The 20178-nt window shown below is 40.3% G+C and overlaps 5 protein-coding genes across 11 annotated transcripts in view; 2 read left to right on the top strand and 3 right to left on the bottom strand.

Moving 5' to 3' along the window:
* Nucleotides 1–2600, bottom strand: part of a (arc) — a 45107-nt gene extending 42507 nt beyond the window's left edge. For 3 of the 4 annotated variants that reach the window (XM_017144026.3, XM_070212857.1, XM_070212856.1), the window contains exons 1-2: nucleotides 2551–2600; nucleotides 1274–1528 (exon numbers count right to left, since the gene is read on the bottom strand). The gene's annotated coding sequence lies outside the window, so the exon portion shown is untranslated. Of the gene's footprint in view, nucleotides 1–1273; nucleotides 1529–2344 lie in introns of all 4 variants that reach the window. The other variant, XM_070212855.1, reaches the window with a different exon arrangement.
* Nucleotides 129–588, bottom strand: LOC108059017 (ribonuclease kappa-B). The gene has a single exon (XM_017144034.3). It carries the CDS (start codon nucleotides 504–506, stop codon nucleotides 189–191), a length of 318 nt encoding a protein of 105 aa, XP_016999523.2. The 5' UTR covers nucleotides 507–588; the 3' UTR covers nucleotides 129–188.
* Nucleotides 2601–11628: 9028 nt separating the features above from the next.
* On the top strand, nucleotides 11629–12293 carry LOC108058973 (cuticle protein 16.5; the record flags this gene model as incomplete). Its single annotated transcript, XM_044395927.2, has 2 exons — nucleotides 11629–11961; nucleotides 12022–12293. Coding segments are annotated over 2 exons (600 nt in total), but the record flags the coding sequence as incomplete, so codon positions are not given.
* Nucleotides 12294–12429: 136 nt separating this feature from the next.
* On the bottom strand, nucleotides 12430–15672 carry NtR (neuronal acetylcholine receptor subunit NtR). Its single transcript, XM_017143970.3, has 8 exons — nucleotides 15292–15672; nucleotides 14720–14851; nucleotides 14493–14645; nucleotides 13795–13982; nucleotides 13204–13735; nucleotides 12991–13131; nucleotides 12698–12864; nucleotides 12430–12641 (listed from the first exon to the last, which is right to left on the bottom strand). Exons 1-8 carry the CDS (start codon nucleotides 15602–15604, stop codon nucleotides 12519–12521), a joined length of 1749 nt encoding a protein of 582 aa, XP_016999459.2. The 5' UTR covers nucleotides 15605–15672; the 3' UTR covers nucleotides 12430–12518.
* A 481-nt stretch (nucleotides 15673–16153) lies between these two features.
* On the top strand, nucleotides 16154–20088 carry Paip1 (Poly(A) binding protein interacting protein 1). 4 transcript variants are annotated; one of them, XM_017143997.3, is made up of 4 exons: nucleotides 16154–16294; nucleotides 16412–16530; nucleotides 16791–17716; nucleotides 18502–20088. In XM_017143997.3, exons 3-4 carry the CDS (start codon nucleotides 16820–16822, stop codon nucleotides 19339–19341), a joined length of 1737 nt encoding a protein of 578 aa, XP_016999486.2. In that variant the 5' UTR covers nucleotides 16154–16294; nucleotides 16412–16530; nucleotides 16791–16819; the 3' UTR covers nucleotides 19342–20088. The 4 variants fall into 4 exon arrangements, with proteins under 4 accessions (XP_016999486.2, XP_070068612.1, XP_070068611.1 ...); XM_070212511.1 differs by lacking the exons at nucleotides 16154–16294; nucleotides 16412–16530 and adding an exon at nucleotides 16565–16723 and having other exon boundaries at nucleotides 16791–17377; nucleotides 17513–17716; XM_070212510.1 differs by lacking the exons at nucleotides 16154–16294; nucleotides 16412–16530 and adding an exon at nucleotides 16565–16723 and having other exon boundaries at nucleotides 16791–17377; nucleotides 17510–17716.
* The last annotated feature ends 90 nt before the right edge of the window (nucleotides 20089–20178 follow it).

Here is a 20178-nt window from a genome sequence, read left to right as displayed (position 1 = left end):
GTGGTACGCCGATAAAGAAGCTAAGGCTAATCGCAGAGTGCAGAATGCGGTCAACAAACTGGTTCTGCTGATCTCGACCAGCAAGTGGGTGGACTCCAGTCGCGTCGAGTGGGTGAAATGCAATTGGAACCATGAAAATATATAGTTTATTCAGTAACCAATCATAGTGAACACACAGAACACAACGATCAGCGAAGGGGTCGCAGAGGACCTCGTTTGTAGAGCCGCTTCCTCTTCTTGATGTCACGGCGGATGGCCACTATCGAGATGATTATGAATCCCAGATAGACGACGGCGGCCACAAAGCATCGGATGGACACTTCGAGGTAGGCCGCGTCGGCCTGCTCCTGAAATTCCTTCCGACTGTTGAAGTGGTGGGGCAGGGGCAGGGATTCCAGCAGATTCAGTGACCGGATATAGAAGAAAATGCCCAGGAGATTCAGCATCACGAAGGCCCAGCAGCTCATGAACAGGCAAAACAAACAGCACTTTCGGCCACAAACCATTTTCGATTCTATTCGGTTATATTCGATCGGAACTTTGTGCGACAGTGTAGGCGAGTGTTGCTCTGACCGCAACAGGTGCCAAGTTTAAGCCGACTTCGAAAGCGAAACCGAAGTCGGAATGTGTTGGACCTGCTAGATATATTGCTAAATATATATATACAAGTACAGCCTTGTGCGATTTCAGCGGCATTAGATCTGAGTGGTCGGATTATTGAGTTCAGATACCGGTACCTCTCGTTTTCGATGGCGTTGCGGTTGGGTTTATTCAACTCGAAATGGTATAGTTTCGATCTGATCCATTGATGGACAGCTGACAGATTCAGTCTTCTATACCACTTAAAAAACTATATGAAACAAATATGACAAAACAATCTCCTTAAAACAAGATAAGTTTCAGAACTAGCTCCAGCTACTCCAATTTCCCGTATTTTTAAAGCTGGTTGCTTCAACTTGCTAGCATTGAGTGCTTATATTAGCACATAAGTCAACAATGTATTTAAAGTTATATTTTTAAACAAATACACATTGAATTACAATTAGCCATTTGAAATATAAATAGAGCTTAAAATATAAAGTGTTTAATTGGTTTACTGTTCTTTTGTCTGCATTTTCTTTTTATATCAGTGCTTCAAGCAAATGTGGGCCATCCCAAATAGCTGATTAATCAAAGGGCACACTTCGATTTAGATTTCTTTCGTGATTCATGCTTAAGATATTGTGCTTAAAATAGCTTACCAAAAAACTTAGCAATAATTAGCACAACTTACCTCGAATGTTTTGCGTTCACAAAAAATCCGCAGAGCCACTAAATTTTCTGTCGCGGTTGCAAAGAAGAAGCAGCAGAAGAATCCACAATAAAGTTTTTACCAGTTTCTCGAAAATCCGTTACAAAACATCAAGTTGTTGTGAAAATTCGTAAGTCGTTTTCGCGGTTGCTAAACTTTTTTACACTGTGTTGTTTTTTTAACGTTTTTCTTTTTATTTTGTTTGTTTATGAGAATTGTTGTTAGTTTTATGGGTTACTAAACATTTTGAGAGAGAAATCAAGAATTAGGAAAATTATTGATTGATAAATTAATTCAATTTTTTCAGCACATGTTGCAACTTGAGTCAAAAGGCCTCAACTCTAATTGAGTAAATATGTTTTTGGTAACTTAAGCTGCGAATTTCGTAGAGCCCCAACAATTTGGGTCAAGTCCATTAGGCTAAAATACGATCCCCAAGCGAAAGACCTTGACATTAGGGCGTTTGCTCACTGAACTTGGTAATATCTTAAGTGTCTCGAATTCCCCTTTGCACAAGTCAATCAACCTGTCTTTATCTGTATTTCCCTTACGAGTGCACAGAAGAAAAAGCCAAGAAGAAATATGATTGTATCTGTATATTAAATTTCTTAAATGTTCTGAAATGTTTTCTAAGTCAATTTACCCCTTATATCTTTTAAATGTTACTTTATATCAGTTAACTAATTTATTGAATAATATACTTTAAGTTTTGATAATTTTATGATTGTTCAAATTTTTTCCAGTGTGGAGTTCCAGTTACAGTTAAATGATTGTTATTTGCCTTATTTGCTTAGCACATTCTTCATTGCAATTGCACACACACTTGTTTCGTATTTCTGTTTATGTTTTAGTTTAAAGCGCAGTTATCGTAATAATCAGTACAAATATTTCGATGGAAAAAAAACAGCAATTTCATCAAAGTATAAATGCTTAGCTTTCAGTTGGGCTTTTCTTGAAGTTGTTAGTGTATTCAGTGAAATTCATTTGTGCTTTCTAAAAATAAATTCTCCACTGATAAGAAAAATATCATTTTTTGCATAATTCACTTCATACTTTTTGTTCCTTTTATATTTTTACTGCGTTTTTAACATGATTTTCTTTCTTTCTTTTAGTTTGCACTTTGAAGCACATGCTTAAACATAACACTGTATTGTGACTGTGTTTTTAAAAAACCGGTATGCAAATCCAAAAATCACTGATTCAAAAACACTGAAATTATTCAAAACTATTCAGTTGAATGTATTGAATTCTTCGTGCACCTTTTCTTCTAATTTTCGAGTTCGATGCGACCGCCGCGCTGCGAAAACAAAGATTGAGCAAGAGTTTTGGTGCGCACTGGCTTAAATAGTTGGGGCTCTCGCTCTCTCACCAAACGCACAGTGGTACAGGTAGCATAAAGTAGGAGTCCACAACATGACAAAATTCATAAACATTTTGAACTAAGGAATTGACATAACTGACATAAAACTATATTTCTTTAACGCATTTTTTTTAACCAACTTTGAAGGAAACGATTTAATTAACTCAATATTTATTAAAAGTAAACCAAATCTTTTTTTTTGTTTTAAAAATAAAATAACAAGTTTTCTAACAGTAAAGATGACAGGAGATTGACCAAATGAAAGGGGAATAACACTACGCGTATCCCAACATACAGACCACTTTCCTGTATATTATAATGCCACACCACTGTGCTGTCCTCTCTGTCATTGTTCTCTTTCACTCAAATGACGACTCTCAGAGAGCAACAAGTGGGGGCAGTGTCGCTCACAAAAAGCTCCCTGCTACGACACCACTCTCCATATCGCTCTTGTTGTGGGTGTTAAACACCTTAGGAAGAGAGGAGCATAGAGTTTCACGGTCCATTGAGTGAAAGAGAAATAATATGAAATATGGGTCTTATTAAACCATATATTTTCCTTGCTTATTTTAAAACCAAATTACCAACTAAAAATACATTTTAAAACTCTTTAAAGGCCTTTTTTTTTTATTCTTACTCTTATTTTATTTTTATTTTAAAGAACTAAATTAATAAAATTATTATTATAATTATTATTCATTCTCATATAATTAATTTAGAGTTATAGTCTATTTTGTGGGGAGAATTTAAATCTCTTTTTGAGCCTTTGTAAGCTTTAGTTCTAAAATAAAGTCCCGTAATTATGAACTCCCTAAAGGGTATGCAACTCAATGAAATTTCAGTCTCGGTCTCCTGCACTTAAATTGAAATGCAATTATAATGCCCGCTAAATTGGATGCATTATGAGTGCACTCAATAATCAGATGGGACAGTAAATAGGTTTACCAAGTGGTTTAATAAAGTCGGTCACTCAATTTCATGCACTTAATGTCATAGGTAAAGGGCATGTGAAGGACAACTATTGCCCGCGGCCGCTGAAGCACCACCCACTGAAACAAAGCCCACCTGTTGGGCGGTCACTTCTCAATGCAGTCCTTTTGCCATTCAAATTTCGTGTAAAGGGCAAAGTGCACAGGGAAGTGTGTTTTCACTCTTATCTCCCAGTGACAGCTGAATAATTTTATATCATATTCATGTGGTAATGCACTGGAAAAAAATTTATAGATTTAAAGATTTTATTTATGAAAAGAAATGGGAAACGAACAATAATTTAGACAAAGTGTATTTCAATGTAATACTTCTGCAAATAATTTTCTAGAATTTATGGTTAAATCTTTCAGAAATCTATACATTTAAAAGTTTGTTTAAATTTAAGAGAAAGTTAGTGTATTCCAGGTTTTTTCTTTCATTACTGTTCTTCCTTACAAAAACTTCCTTACAAAAAATGGTTTGGTGCAAAATATATTTAATTTATCATTTGTTGTCAGTGTATTTACTGTAGTAAATTCTGTTCTTGACGAACACTTTCCTTAGTTAACGCTTTGGGCTTCCCACTCGTTGGCCAATTAAAGCCCAACATTTATGGCAAATTAATCGTGGTCGCTGAGAGCTATTTAAGTCTTATTAAAAGCAGATCTGCGTTTGATTCCGTTTCATTCTGTTTGCTACCGAATGGGCCAAATCGGCTTAATAAGGCCGGCGATTGATGTGGGATCAAGGCGTACTATCGATTACCCAAATTGGCTAACAAAAGCATTCGCATCGCGGATTTCCGCTCCCAAGCTACTAGAATTTCCAAACTATCCCTACTCGATCATCAAGTGGCGTCTCAGATCAGAAGAAGGTCATCCGATACCGCCGCCAGGATGGGAAAAGGGGGCAAAGCGCCCGAGTTTACCGATTAGCATGTTAAACCAACGGTTCGCGGCGGCTGCTTAAGGTCTATAATTAAGCGACATAAACTTGGGTATTAGGCGCTAAATACACAGAAAAACAAAAGAAAAAAAAAGTAAAGCTCTCGAGTGGGAGAATACAAAGGAAGAAGAGGAGGAGGGGGAGGTGGTGCGCCTCTTCTCGATTTGCATAACTGTTCGTTTGGGCCCAGAAGTCGGGGGATATGGATATGCCATGGTTCTGGGTTTGGGCCTGGTTATGGGTATTGGTATTGGTTATACTATTGGTATGGGCTGCATTCGAGAAACAGACGGACGGCAAATGAAAACGGAGGCAAACACACGCACACACCTGAATTTACCTGGGCACTGCACCTGTCCACATAAGCGACGTCTACGATGGGCTTTCATTTGCTGCTAAGAAAGAGTAAACAGCGCGCGTCGCTTCTTCCTACCAGAAGGTATTCTAAATACCACAAAAAGAAAGTATTTTAGACTTCAAACACAGCTTGGAATTGTTATGGAACTAAGCATTTTAAAGAGAAGAAAGTAATTTACATAGTTTTAAAAATCTTAAATTAAAATCCTTTCTTTAATAATAATTTGAAACCCTTTAAACAAAAATATTTCTTATATTTTATTAGTTTCAGAGCATTACTAATTCGTCATTCTACGCGGTAAGTTTTACTTTCTTCATTCTTCTTTTTTTTTGTAAAACACAAAAGAATTTCCATCAATAATGTCAATAGTGGTGCTACAACAACAACATTAACACCACAATAACAACAAATGCAATGGCAACACCACTAAGACACTCCTTTTGGCTTTTGCCTTTGGGCTCTTCTACTTCTACTGGGGCCAAGACGAATTATGGCCATTAAAGCTGCTTGGGGTTTTAAGTTATTAGGCAACTTGAATTTCAAACTGCACTTGACAAACGCACAAATAAAAAAAAAACAATCTCGAGTGTGCAGTCACACAAATGCAGTGGATGGTGAGTAATTAAGCAGTTAATAATCTGGGCCTAAAAGTTTTTATTAGATCTTGCACTTCTTTTGACCCTATTTAATCTCAGCTTTATTTGTGTTTTACTTAATTTCTCACCAATCCCTTGATATGCAAAAACTGAAAAGGGGGCGATTCTTCAGAAAACGTGTTTAAAATTGGATTTTAAGGTCAGTGCTCAGCGAAGTCCATCCATTTAACCCTCCCACTTGTTACCCTGTTGAATTCCCAGGGGAGCAAACCGGTGACCGCCATTTAACCCCTTTAAATCGTCGACACCCCAAAGCTGTGTTGTGCATACATACGTCATTAACTTCAGTGACTTTGATCTAAATTTATTCGAGTCTCTTGTGGCAGCTTTTTCTGTGGAAATGCTGCGAAGGGCAATCGATAAAAGATGGAACAGTTGAATGAGAGAGAGATTAAAATTAATTATTTAATTTTAAAGACTTCCCATGTTCATGGTTGGAAAAAAAGGTTCATTGTCGTCTTTTTTAATCAAGAAAAATTAGATATCCATTCTTTAACTTTACTCTAGCTGTTATATTTAGTAAAGTAATATAAATTTCTGTTATTGTTTGAACTATCAAAATTTGTAAAGAAAATAGATCTATTATCCTTTTTAACTTTTAAACATGTATGGTAATTTAAGGCGTTGTGTTAACTATTTCAAGCTTGCTAATCGATAATAAATATTTACAAATGTTTTCATTTTGTACTTTATCTCTTTTAACACTATTAAGCACTAATGTATTTATTTTCAATTTTTTTCAAATTATTAACTTTTTTACATGATAATTACATACATTTATGTTTTACGCCATCTGTTGGCTTTGAAATGTTTTCAGAATATCTGTCAGATGGCGCCACTTAACCAAAAAAGCTAGATTTAAGTTAAAGCTTAAAGCAAACCAGTTTAAACTTAAACCGAAAAACATAAGAATTAATCATGAATATAAATTATTTATTAAATTTACACATTTGTAAGGATATTAAAAGAAACCATTTAATTATATAATTATTTTGGAACTGCATACATCAGCACTTAACCATTTCACTTCATCTTGACCATTACCAAGGCAGAAACCGTTTCACAACCGACCACCTCGCTGCAGTCATCCCATAAATAAGACACTTACCACGAAATCCTGTTGACGAAAAACAAACAACAAGGCGAGAAAATCGCCAGCAATTCATGGAGTGGAAACTGTCATTGGTCCGCTTTTAGTTGGGATTGCCAAATGCAAAATGGCTTCGAGATACAGAAAGAAAAATGTATCAGGAAGGATTTTTTGTTGCAATTTTGTGATTAAGAATAATAAGGCTTAAGAATAATATATTAAAACGCATTCATAATTCATAATTATAAGGTTGTAATTTTATTGTAATACATTTTTATTTTTAATCATAGGCTTGTCTTTTAAATCTGACAATACCTACCCATCTTTAAAAGTACAATATATTTACGTGAAAAATGTTATCCTAAAAGGATAAAAATCTTCTCTGTGCATTTCAAAAATTCCCAGTCACGTCAAAAGCGAGGCTTGAAGTTTGTCAGCTCCCAAATCCGAAATCCAAGTCCATTTCCATGTCCACCACGATTCATTCATTAATTCAGGCAAAGCGTCATAAATGCCACGCGGTTTTATTTTGGTCTTTTTTCAGGCTGCTTGGTTTTGTCGTTTGTTTCTGATTTAATTAAGCAGCGTTTTCCATTTTGCAATGTTTTTCTTGGCCGTTCCGTTCCGCGAAGCATTTGCAAGTCAAATGCAGTGGCGTTAATTAATTGAATGGATGAAATAACGCATACGCAGCGTGCGCCGCGAAGAATTCAGCGCTTGCGGGCCATTGGGCAATCGGCTCGAATTCTCATCCATTCTGTGACCAGTGGCTAATTAGGCCCGTCATCCAAAATCCGCGGCATTTTGCACCCATTTTGGAGCGCACGCCGCCCGATCGCCAAAAGCGGCTAAAGACTTGGCTCTCGAACTCGAAGCCAAATAAATAAAAAGAGGGGATCGGATCGCCGAGTGCCGAGCGCCTTAAATCGGCATTAAGTGTGTGGCAATTTGGCATTCGAGTTTGCCACCCTTCTGGCCCGATCGATTGCTGGAAAATTGCTTTCCACCTGGCCAAAATGTGGGGCAGTGGCTGGGAAATCTTTTATTTATAAAGCGAGGCGACACCACACCAACCACATCGATCTGTCCGCATCTGTCCGCATCGAATTGGACATGGAACACTTGTTTGGCAGTCGCCGACCACTGGCAACAATTGCTGCTATTGACTTAATATTTGCTAATAGATTTCACATAAATCACATTCCACTGGCATGATTTATGCATGAACTCCGATCGCAGGTGACCAGGGAACAAAAATAACTGTTATTGTAAATTTTTCATACAAAAAAATCACGCACTTAGAAGGGTCCTAATAATTTTTTAAATACACCACAATTTTTATTAGCCTTTGTAGTTTACAAATCCGTAATGATTTTTATTTTTTGATTTTTATAATAAAACTCAAAAAATAACTGTTATTTTTTGATTTTTATGAATAACAGTTATTCCCTTGACATTTTTGAAAAAATGAAATAATTAAAAAAAACATAATACCCGTGCTTTTTATAACTTACTAAAAATTTGTTAAAAAAGGCAACCGCGCATATTTTATACCTATATTTTTTTAAAATTTTGTTTACCCACAAAATCGCCATAAATCAAGTTTGAGTTTTATTTTGATCACGACGAATAACTGTTATTTGTCAACTTTTATTATAAAACTCAAAAAATAACAGTTATTCTTTGAGTTTTACTTTACAAATCAGAAAATAACTGTTAAAGTGTGATTTTTAAAATAAAACTTATAACAGTTACGTTCCCTGCAGGTGACTCTCTGTCTCTTTCCTGCCATCTCGTGCTGTCTTTTTCTCTTTTTGTGCTAAGTATTTTCGAGATGTTGTTGTTGTTGCTGGTGTTGTGTTGTTTTTGAGGCCTGTTAAGAGGAAACTCCGTTAAAATGCTTCAAGTTGCATGCGCCAATCTGCAACTTCGTAACTTAACTTATGCTGACTTTTGGTGCCATAAAGAAAATTAATATTTTCCTTGGTTTCCATATATTGCTTTCAGGTCTCATCAAAGTTGTTAAATAATTTAATCAACATTATCAATGCCATGTATTTTTATAGATACGAAAGTATTTCATTTAACATATTAAATGGGGCAACTTTTTATAAACTATATGTATTTTTTCGTACAAGAATTTCAAAAATAACCTACATATATTCTTTACCAATTAGGTCCTTTCAACCAACATTCTGATAAACTTACTTAACTTAACTTGTGCGTGAATATTTAAACTATGTAAATTGTCATAAAAATTATATTATTTTACAGAATCTTATTTATTACAATATTATCCATTTGAATGATCTAAAAGTGACGACAAATTTATGTTTTATTTTGATCTTAAATTTATTTAACAATTCAATAACTCACGCCATCTTTGATTTGAGATAAAAACGCTGTAAGCTCAGTGATAATCTAAGAGATTTGTAGAATTATTAATTTTTTGATTATACAAGGCCACTGCTGCCTTGCCATAGCTTTGTACCCCCACCCACCCCATGGGGTTGATCAAGGCGGCAATAAAAAAAATCCCACGAGCTGCCAGATGCTCAACCGGCGATTTCAGATTTCAGATGGAGAAGGGGATCGATGTAGAGCTGGAACTGGGGAACTGGGCCTCTATTCGATCCAATCGATCCCCCTCTCTACGCACAAGTGTCCTCGAGACGAGACGGCGTGGCTGCGGCTGAAATCGCCCATCCAATATGGTCAAATGTGGCACGCAGCGGCATTCGAGGCACGATAAAGATAAATATGAAGCTCGCCTAGATATTTCGACCAGCCTGGGGATTGTTTGATTTTAGTTTGGCGTTTGGCGTTCGCCGATTTGGCAAGCGTTCATTATGCAATTTGGGGAGAATTTCCCAGCGACACCGAGAATTGTTTCGAGAATACACGAAATACAAAGCATCGAAAGCAATTAGACGGCATTCTCCGTTGGCTAATTAAGTTGTTTGGTGGCAAGGCTGGATGTTTGCGATGGGCGTGGTGAGTGGAGCTGTCCAAAACTGGCCGGCTAATCAGCGATTTCAATTAGCGCGCGCTTTCCCAATTCGAGGCACAATGTGGAGGCACCCCCAGTGGAAATGCCGCCTTTCCTGCGACTCCTTAGCGGGCAAGTGGTCTGCCTTCAGATCGGAGCTCCCAACTCCCAGCTCCTAGCTCCTCGCTCCTAACCACCAGTTGAGGTTGCGTCATCCGCTTTTGGGGGGCTCTCCAAGTTGCGTCTACGAGAATTGCAGTTTCACTTCAGCCGCGATACATACTTCACAAATTGGTGCTGCTTGGCCCGCTTTGTTGACTCTTAACTGCTGACTGTTTGTCCGTCCGTCCGCAGCGAAGCTCAGATCGAAATCTACACCCAAAAAAAAAATCCTGAGTGTCAATTTAATAACTGTGGGTTAAAATGACACTGCCCCTAGGATCAAATTTTTGGGGTCAATTTGCTCCCAAATGAGTGTCAAAAGTACACCGCGTTTACAGAAAAATCGTATTTGATACTAAATAGTGTCATTTTGATAAAACTAGGTTCACATCGATCCCAATAATTATCATTTTTGATTTTCGAAGTTCGAAGTTCGGCGATGTTTTACTCGAGTATCGATTTTGTTTATACTTGTCAAGAGTTCGCTCGCGCGCAAAATGGTTCGATGGCCCAGTTGGTAAGGCGTCTGCCTCTGATGCGAGAGGTCCCCGGTTCGAAACCCAGATAAATCAGAGTAGGTAAAAAGTTTTTAAAATGCAAAAATATCATTTTAAGAACAAAAATGTTAAGTTGTGTTAAATTACTGATAAAAAAAAAAAAAAATAATGGTGTTGCGAGCGGGATTCGAACCTCGTTCCCCCGAGCACAAAATAATATCAGAACCTAGCGCCTTGGCCCCTGAGCCATGCCCATATTAATTTTTGCCATGGCAGAATGGTTACAGGAGCTTTCAAGCAAATGTCAAATTTTATTTAATACTAAGAAAATGACACAAGCTAGTGGCTCTTTGACACCAAAAAGGGTCAAATTAATATTTTCGAAAGTATTAAAGTGACACCAGAATAGGGTCAATTTAATGACGTTCGGATCAAAGATTTTTTTCCACTCAATAGTGTCACATTGACACCTAAATAGGGGCATATTGATGACTACTTTTTTTTGGGTGTAGTCAAGATCTGTCCGCTCGTCCACCTGTCCACTGTCCGTTTGAGATCGAGAGTACGAATGCGTGGTCTTGGTCTGCCGGCGAGCAGTATAAAAGTAACGCAATGCACGCAATCCACTTACAGTTGCAATTCTCCCTCCAAGCCAAGTGATTCGTACTCCAGCGCTAGCATGAAACTTTTGGTGAGTGCAAAGGATCGGATTAGGATAATCAGATAAAGCATATAGGACTGCCTAACTCGAACAATCTAGTTAAGATTCAGATTAAAAAGTGTGGTTTTGGATCTTTAGTTGTCACAATTCTTTTGAGGATAGTGATATTGCATTAGAACTTTAGTTGGTAATTAAATTTGCTGAAACTTTTGGTGAGTGCAAAGGATCGGATCAGGATCATCAGATAACGCATATTTGTAATTATTATTTATTTATTATTATTAATTTAGTTGGTTAACGGTATACGACTGACTAACTCGGACAATCTTTTTAATAGATCCAGATTCAAAAGTGTGGTTTTCTATCATATTTTGCCTAGATTTTTGGTAGTCACAATTCCTTTCAGGATAGTGATATTGCATTAGAACTTTAGTTGGTAATTAAATTTGCTGAGGAAAAATTAATCAATAATCATGTTGTAATCCGTTTTAAAACAAAGTACAGTCAAGGATCAACGGAATATTACTTTAGTTTACTGATTCTCAATTAATTCCATTTTGTGTAATATAAAACTTTGGAAAATGTAGTTAAGACCTAGTTTTATATACTTTAATTTTTTTAGCATTTAGTTATATTTGTAACCCCGATTTTCTCACCAGATCCTCACCACTTTGCTGGCTGCCGCCAATGCTGCTCCTGGACTCCTTGACTATGGACATTCGGCACCGGACTACAGCTACGCACATGCTGCTCCCGCCATCACCTATGCGGCTGCAGCTCCAGTGATCAAGTCGTATGCCGCTCCCGCCATCACCTATGCTGCTCCGGCTCCAGTGATCAAGTCCTACGCTGCTCCGGCCATCAGTTATGCCCATGCTGCTCCGGCCATCAGCTACGCCGCTCCCACGGTGGTCAAGTCCTATGCTGCTCCTGTGGCGGTGAAGGTGGCTGCTCCGGCCACCAGCTACTCGCACTTCAGCTCGGTAAGTTAGAGAACCTTTTTCTAATAATTAGATAAAAAACGTAAAACCAATCCTACACAGGTTGTTTCCCATGCCACGCCCATTGTCAAGTCGTACGCCGCTCCGGCCATCGCCTATGCCGCTCCAGCTCCCGTGATCAAATCCTACGCAGCTCCGGCCATCAGCTATGCCCATGCTGCTCCCGCCATCAGCTACGCTGCTCCCACGGTGGTCAAGTCCTACGCGGCTCCAGCCATCAGCTACGCAGCTCCTACTCTTCTGAAGTCCTACGCTGCTCCGGCCATCTCCTTGGGCGGCTACGATGGTCACGGCTACGGCTACCACTAAGCTCTGATACCAAATCCATGCTTACTCCAAATCCAAATCGAGTCCCAAATCGGAGATGGAGCTGATGGAGCAGTTACCTGCGAGGACTGGCAGCAGCCGAGGCACGTTTTCCCTTCTCTTTTCCAAACCTGTAGTCGCAATATCTCCACTATCTTCTCTGTTTACTTCTTATTTATTTAAGAAACCATTCATATTCTCTCAAAGGCACAAATAAAGAAAAATTCAGTTTTTCAAACACCACTTGTAACATCCACGAGGGCGAAGGTAAAGATGACTAAAAGGGAGCTCAGGTTGTTTAGGATTTTGGCCAGATGACGCCAGGGATTTTCCTGAATGTCGCAATAGTCGTTGGACTGCAAGCCGAAGTTTTTAATAATTTTAAGTTTTTAATAAGTAATTAATAACTTACATCCGCAAATCGCAGGCCCAGAATGCAGCGCAGCGCATTGGAGTTTATTAGGGCCACCAAAAAGTCGGGTGCCTTTGACCTCGGTGGGTACAATTCCAGCCATATAATGCAAATGTGCAGAATGTAGCAATAGGTGGTGACCATCATTACAGCTTTATATGCAGTCACTAATAAAATATTAATATAGAAGATAGTTCGTCATAAATAATTGTTAAAATATTAATTTAAAAGAGAACTCAAAACTTATTATAATAATATGAATATATGATATGATAAACAGATTTTGATCTTACTTAGGGGCGGCACATAATGCGGGGAGGCATGGCGCGTCATATACATTAATCCCCAGGCAGTTATCAGCAATGCGATAAGAATGAGGGCACTTCTGCGAGTAGAACGGAGCACAAAGGACATTATCAAGAACATCTGGCAGGCTGAAAATATAAGGATATACCTATGATTTAAAAAATGATACAAAAACCTAATCATATAAATATAAATATTACCAATCAGTGGCAAATAGAAGACGACCATGTAGAAGCTGCGGTTCCTCTGCAGTGTAAACTCGATGGCCACATCCCCCGCCATTTTCTGCAGCACTCCTTTGGGGTTGTACCGCCTCGCCGAATCGCTGTCCACCTGGACCACGGACACCTCGGAGAATGACCAGCCAGACGGCATGTTCACGTGCTCATTGGGCGCAATAGGCCTGCGTTTGGCATCGTAGATTAGCGCCAAGTTCTCCTGCCCCTCCTGGGTGATCAGGCCCAGTTCGATGTCGCAGGTAACCCGCTCGTTTGGCCAGTTTCGGGCACTGTCCACACACCAACTGGTCAGCTGCAGGTTGTTGGCGTACAGGGTGATGCTGCCGTTGGCGAAGATCCTCAGCTCGTAGGATCGCAGGACCTCACCCATGGACTGCAGGGCACCGTTGAGCACGTTCAAGTGCGGTGTCCATATGCGCAGATCACGATGTTCGAAGGACTTTAGACCACCGAATTCCTGGGGATTCCAGCCAAGGCGATTGTCCTGCCAGTGCTGGAAAGGATTTAGATATTATTTTAAATTTATATTTTTCAAGGTCTATCCTTCATTACCATCATCATGTGCATGCGGGTCTGCAGCAGGGAATTGGTTTGCTCGTAGGCAAGTGATCGCGTTTGGAAGTGAAACAATATGGAGCTCAGATTTGCCGGCACGGTGGCATTCTCCGCCAGGAAGTTCAATCGGTTCAGGAGTTTTTCAGCTGCAGTTACTTCGTGCACCTCTGGGTCTATTTCCTTGTCTGAAATTTGAAATTGTTAAATCGTTTCAATTCCTCAAGAGATTTAAATAATAAATAATTGTTGGTAAAACAGAAATGCAGATGTTCAAAATTTTTGATTACATTTTCAAGTTTATATATTTCCGTTACTATTACAGTTTTTTTTTACTGATTTATCATTAGTCATCGGATTTTAGGTGAAATCGTTTTTTTTTAAATACGATTTAATGCCACATTTGATTAGTTACAAATTTTATTTATTAAGTTATAATTATATTTAGGCCAAACTTCATTGAGGTTTTCGTAAAAAAATTTTAGCCAATCAAATGTGGCTTTAAACCATATAAAAAAAAACATTTCACCTAAAATCCGATGTCTATTTATCATATTACGTTATAGCCGATACAATTAATTCATATAGATTCTAGTGTTAGGAAAACAGTTTGGTCATATAATTTAATGTTTAGTAATAACACCCTCTAGAGATTTTCGTGGCACTTCGTATTTTATGTAATAAAGGTCTGTCCTCACCATAACCATCGAAGCCGCAGTCGTAGAACCACCGCGCTGTATTAGAACCAAAGGAGCTGAAACTCAGATAGTTGACGGTCAGTGGCGCCTCGTCGATGAACTGCATCAGAGGCTCCTGCTTGAAGCCGGGTATGTAAACAAACAACTCGCCATCTGTGAATTATATTGGGCGTTGAAGGGCAGGGAATTCCAGATAAGATGGGAAGCCCGCTGGGCAGGAAGCTCACTCTGTGTCTGGACAATCTCAATTGGCGTTGGCTCGTACAGTGAAACCAAGTGCGCTTCTTGACTCGTCGCCACTCGTCTCACTCCCATGGAGGTACGGATTGCGGAAAACGTATTTCCGCCGGCGCCTATCACTGGAAGCGGAATGAAGATATCGTATAAAAATATTATGCAAGGGTGTCATAAATAGGCATTCAATTGAAGGTCTATGAAATCGATTTGGCGGCCTTGGAAATATTTAATATATTCTACATGTCTTTAAATGATTCTCTTTTTGTTGATAATTACATTTTTATAATTGTAGAATTGGGAATATCCCTAAAGAGATTAAAAATATTTTCAAAGGCACAACATTTATTTATTTATATGAAATTTAGAATTTCCTATACGTATGTATATCTCGTATGTTTTTTAATTAATATTCAAATAAAAAGATAAGTCTCTTTTATCTTTAAATAAACCGACCTCTATTTAATTTTTTTATGCTTAGTTTTGACTCAGATAAATATTTTTTTTAACGAATTTTATAAACTCCTAAGGGATCTCTCTATAGTAAATTATTTAAATAACCTACCGATCTCGTAAACGCGATCATTTATACGCGGATGACTCGTCACCGAGAGCAGGATGTGTGCATCCATGGAGGTCAGGACGTAAAATTTCAAGTGCAGCCGCTCCCCTTCCCTTTGGTTGTTGTTGTTCAGCTCGTGGAGCACGTAGAATTTCCGGTAGCCATATCCTGTATTTGGAACCGAGTAGCTTTCACAGGAATCCAGCTGGGCGAAGCTAATGTTAAATCTGTTGGGCGGTAATTCGGATTCCGCCGGATCGATCAGTGCCAGGCAAAGGCAGCAGAAAGCCAAAGAGCACTTGATAAGGCTTTTCATCGTATCGTCCGGATATTCTTTCCTCACCGCGGTTTGAATCTGACTGAATTGCGGCTTTGACTAAAATGAACTGAAATGAAACGAGGCACTAAGCGATAAAATTGGTTTTGCTCATTCCCGATTAAGCAGGGATATTATTTAAATGGGGCGCTAAAGGTCTAGAAATATTTATTTTTTATAAGTTGCAGTATTTTCTCAGTAAGTCCTCTGCCTCTCGTAATTTTCAAATTTTCAGAATCCAAGTATTTTGGGGCCATGATTACAAAGCTGCGAAAGCCGCAAAAAAAAACAGTTACTTTTATGTGATTTCATGTGTGTAATTTATTTTTCTAAAAATACCACTATTAAAAATATTTCCAAAATTTGTAGTATTTGTTAATATTTTACGAGTAAATTAAGAACCATGGTTTTTGTTCGCGATAGTATTTAAAACATTAACGGTTCAAGCCATCGATATTATCGATAGTTTGCCAGATAGTGTAAACATGCCGTTACTTCATCACTCACTCCAAGAAGTGACTTGGAAAAATATCGATATACTGATTGATCCCGTGCAGCCCTGCCGCTGAAGACAACAAAGGTATTCTCGCCCAGGTAATTTTCCGCTAGCCACTTGCGACCACACCGACGGTGAAAAGCGAAATAATCGAAATAACTAATTGTAAAAAACAGCCGCAGCGCGAATAAAAGGTGCGTAGCTAGTCCCACTCCTTATCGGCGGTCAGCGGCTCGCCCCCGACCCAACCTCCCCCTTGATTTTCCATCTCCGACGGCCAGTAAAACGTGCAATTCCCCCCCTCAAATCAGCCAGCAAAATCGGAGCAGCGCAGCAGCAGCAGAGACGCAGACGAGAAAGTGACGACGCAGCAAAACGAAGCGACAAAAGGAAATCGGCGACGTATACGTTCAACTTTGACAGAATTAAGGTAGGCATTGCATTGCGAATTCGAGGCAGTTTGAAAAAACAAATTCAGTTAACTTGACGCCCCGGTTGAGAGGCGAAAGAAGAAGAGGAGAGCGAGAAAAAAAAGAAAGGGGAAAACAAAATGTCCGCGACCCTGACGGAATTGGCGTCCCCGACGCTCGCAGACGTAACCACGCTGGATTTCAAAGGCGAATGTGCGAGATTTTCCCCTAATAATCCCCCTACCCCTCATCACCCCCTCCCTTTCTTTGTGCTTTGCAGTTTTCGAGTCCAACGCCGCCGCCAACGCAATGTCATGCCGCGCCCCCTTCCAGCCCGACGACCAGTATGAGCAGCTGCGCCGGCCAAATGCCGGAGGAGCCGGCGGAGTGGCCATGCCGGGCCTGGAGCAGCAGGCCCACCTATTTGGGGATTATGCCGGTGCCCAGGGCTACGGCCAGGTGGGTGGTGGCTACCAGCAGCAGCAGCAGCTGCCGGTGCAGGCGCAAACTTTGTCTGATTTGTCCAAGCTGTCGGCCGCCGCCACCATCTTCATCCCGCGGGCGGCTGCTCCGCCGCAGCAGCAGCAGTCGCGCCATCAGCAGTACCAGCAGGCTGGTGGATCGGGTGGCTCCGGAGGAGCTGGAGCTCCCTACGGGCAGCAGCAGCAGCAGCGGTATGTGAACGGCTACAAGCACCACCATCAGCAGCAGCACCACCAGCAGCCGCACTACAACCATCACCACAACCATCAGCAGAAGTTCAACAACGATATGCAGAAGCTAACGAATTCCGTGCAGAATCGGCTGCACTTGAACAGCCAGCAGGGCTCGGCTGGCAACTACTATCAGCAGCAGCAGCAGCAGCAGGTACACCCACAGAACACACACCACCACCACCAACAACAACAACACCACCAGCAGCAGCATCAGCCACACAACCAACACGCCAAGTTCCAACGGCATACCCACTTGAATAACTCATTCCAACAAATCGCACAGCAGACACAGCCGCACCACCAGCAGGCGCACCACCAGCAGCAGCAGCACAACCACCAGCAGCAGCAGTATTTCCAGAATCAGAACCAACAGCAGCAGCCATCCACTTCGTCCGCGGCGGCCTCCTCGTCGTCCTCGAACTCTTCGCAGCCGGACATGGCCACCATTGCACTGGAGTATCTCGATACAGTCATACATTGCCTTAACCAGGTGAGGAATATTTATTTGATGCAATATTCTATACGGTTAAATGTCTCAGGGGAATGTTTCTATAATATTTTTCATTTAAAAATTTGAATTATTACTTTTATGAGGGGTTAATTCTTATTATAGCCCTGCTTGAATAGATTCAATGAATTATTTTGAATTTTTTGTTTTATATGAATGAATTAATTAGAATTTTGAGTTTAATAGAATGGCATGAATTCCGAAATAATTCAAACGACAATTTCTTAGAAGAAGAAAGGGCCATAATTTTGTGATTAAATTTGCATGAATTTTATATTCTAAGCAGTTAACATAGATTTGTTAAAAATTTTCCACTTTTTGTTCTCAAAAGAAAGCACAAAAAAATCTGGCAAATTCAAAAAATTCATGAAAATTATTCATTCATTCGTTCAATTCGAAATAAATTAGAAAAACATTCAATTTATTTCACATAGAATTGAATTAAACAAATTAGAATTTTCATGGCAAATCATGATAAAACAAAATTGAGAGCAGGGCTCTAGTCAATACTTATAGAAAAAACTATTTAAATACTTCTTTTCTTCTTCTAACTGTACCAAAACTCTTTTGAATTAAATAAATAACTAGTACAAACTCAAGTTGAAATACAAGAAATTCGTGAAAATATAATAGTAAACCTTTCTTAAATGCCAGAATACTTTGTCAAGTGCTGGGGGCTTTAAATTTACCACATTTTCCTTACCTATACTGATTACGATGACCTTATAATACCCTTTATACTTCCTCTCAACCCCATTTCCTTGCAGAATCCGGGCCAATTTGATACGATTGCATCACGCTTCCTGACCATTTTCGACGGCATGGAGAACAACCAGTTCGTGCTCTCCATCGCCATGGAGGACATTTTCGAGAAGTCGATCGAGCAGCCGAACTTCCGGTACATGGGCGCCAAGCTGTACAACCTGCTGCACATGCTCAACCCGAAGCCGGACTCGCTGTTCCACACGCTGCTCAAGTGCAAGCTGGACTACCACCAGGAGGAGGTGACCAAGTATATGCGCTCGAATGAGCAGCAGAAGGTCCGCGAGACGGCGCTCTTCCTGGCCGAGCTCTACATGCAGTTGCGCGGCGACGACGATTCGCGCATCCAGTTGATCGCCGTGAATATCGTTTATTCGCTGAGCAAGCTGCTGGCCAGCGAGAGCAACGAGAACGTGCGCTGCCTGTGCCAGACCCTCAAGCTGGCCGGCTACGATCTGTCGGCCGACTGCCCCAAGGACATGCTGGAGATCATCACGGCCCTGCAGGCGATCGAGCTGAAGTCGCCGGGCAAGTACGCCATGGCGGCCAGTGTGATTGCCCTGCAGCAGAACAACTGGGGCCGCAAGGTGTCGAACGCTTTGGGCGGCGATGAGGATACTGTGGCCGAACCGCCGCGGCTGAGCGATGAGCCAGTGTTCTACGGGCCCGATGGCCGCGAACTGACCGCCGAGGAGACCGACTTCCTGGCCACCGAGGACGGCGAGGGCAGCGATGCCGACGACTTCGATGGCGATGGCGGCGAGCTGGAAATGGACGCCGAGATGGACGAGGAGACCGAGCGCGCCTACAAGGAGTTCTGCAAGCAGGGCAAGCAGAAGACCTAGACGGCGGACTGTGGAGGAGTGTGTGGCGTTGGGCGGATTCGCGGGGGCGTGGCCGGTGGCAGGATATAGCTTAGGATATAGAAGGGAGAGCGGAGGAAGGAGCATTTCCAACAAATTCTCGGTTGTAGAATCGATGATTGCAGTTGCTTGGTTCAGAACCAATTGTGATTATCCTTTTAAATTATATTGATAGCAAATTGTTTGTGATATCTTCGTGTTTCATGCACCTACCATATTATGACATGTGTTTATGACTTTGTTCGAACGCTTTTTTGTGTGATACGCCCGTTTTGTATCTGTATCTCTGATAACTAACTCTCTGCCCGGGATAGCCAGTTCATTCATCAGTTTGTACTTTTTAACTCTCAGTTTTGAATAATCGCCAAGCCAGGATTTTAGCCGTAAACGGTGAAAATATATAATTATATAGCCACTGCCACGCCGATCCGATTCGAACCGCTAACTCACACACACGCAGCTGCACTCAAAGACTCGTACTCATATGCGCACCCACACACTTGCATGGCACATATGCAGGCTCATAAACGGCAGAATAAAAAACAAAACCGCAAATTTCACATTCAATTAAAAACATTCTCTTGATCATACAAATCGAAAAACGAAAAAAAAAAACAAAAACAACCAACAACAACAGCAGCCACGCCTAATTTTTAAATAATTGTAATTAATGTTAACGAAACCATGATTTAATTATAAATAAAATTTATCGAATTGCGTTTAAAACAAGTTCAAGTTGAACCATTTGATTGAATGAAGAAAAGTCTTCAATTTTCTGGTTGAAAGCAAAATGGCGGCTAAGCACAGACACCCTACTGA

Source organism: Drosophila takahashii, chromosome 2R, assembly GCF_030179915.1.
Source record: "Drosophila takahashii strain IR98-3 E-12201 chromosome 2R, DtakHiC1v2, whole genome shotgun sequence".
Classification (NCBI taxonomy): Eukaryota; Metazoa; Arthropoda; class Insecta; order Diptera; family Drosophilidae; genus Drosophila; species Drosophila takahashii.
Note: the sequence above shows the minus strand (reverse complement) of the source record. Positions and strands in the feature narration are given on the sequence as shown.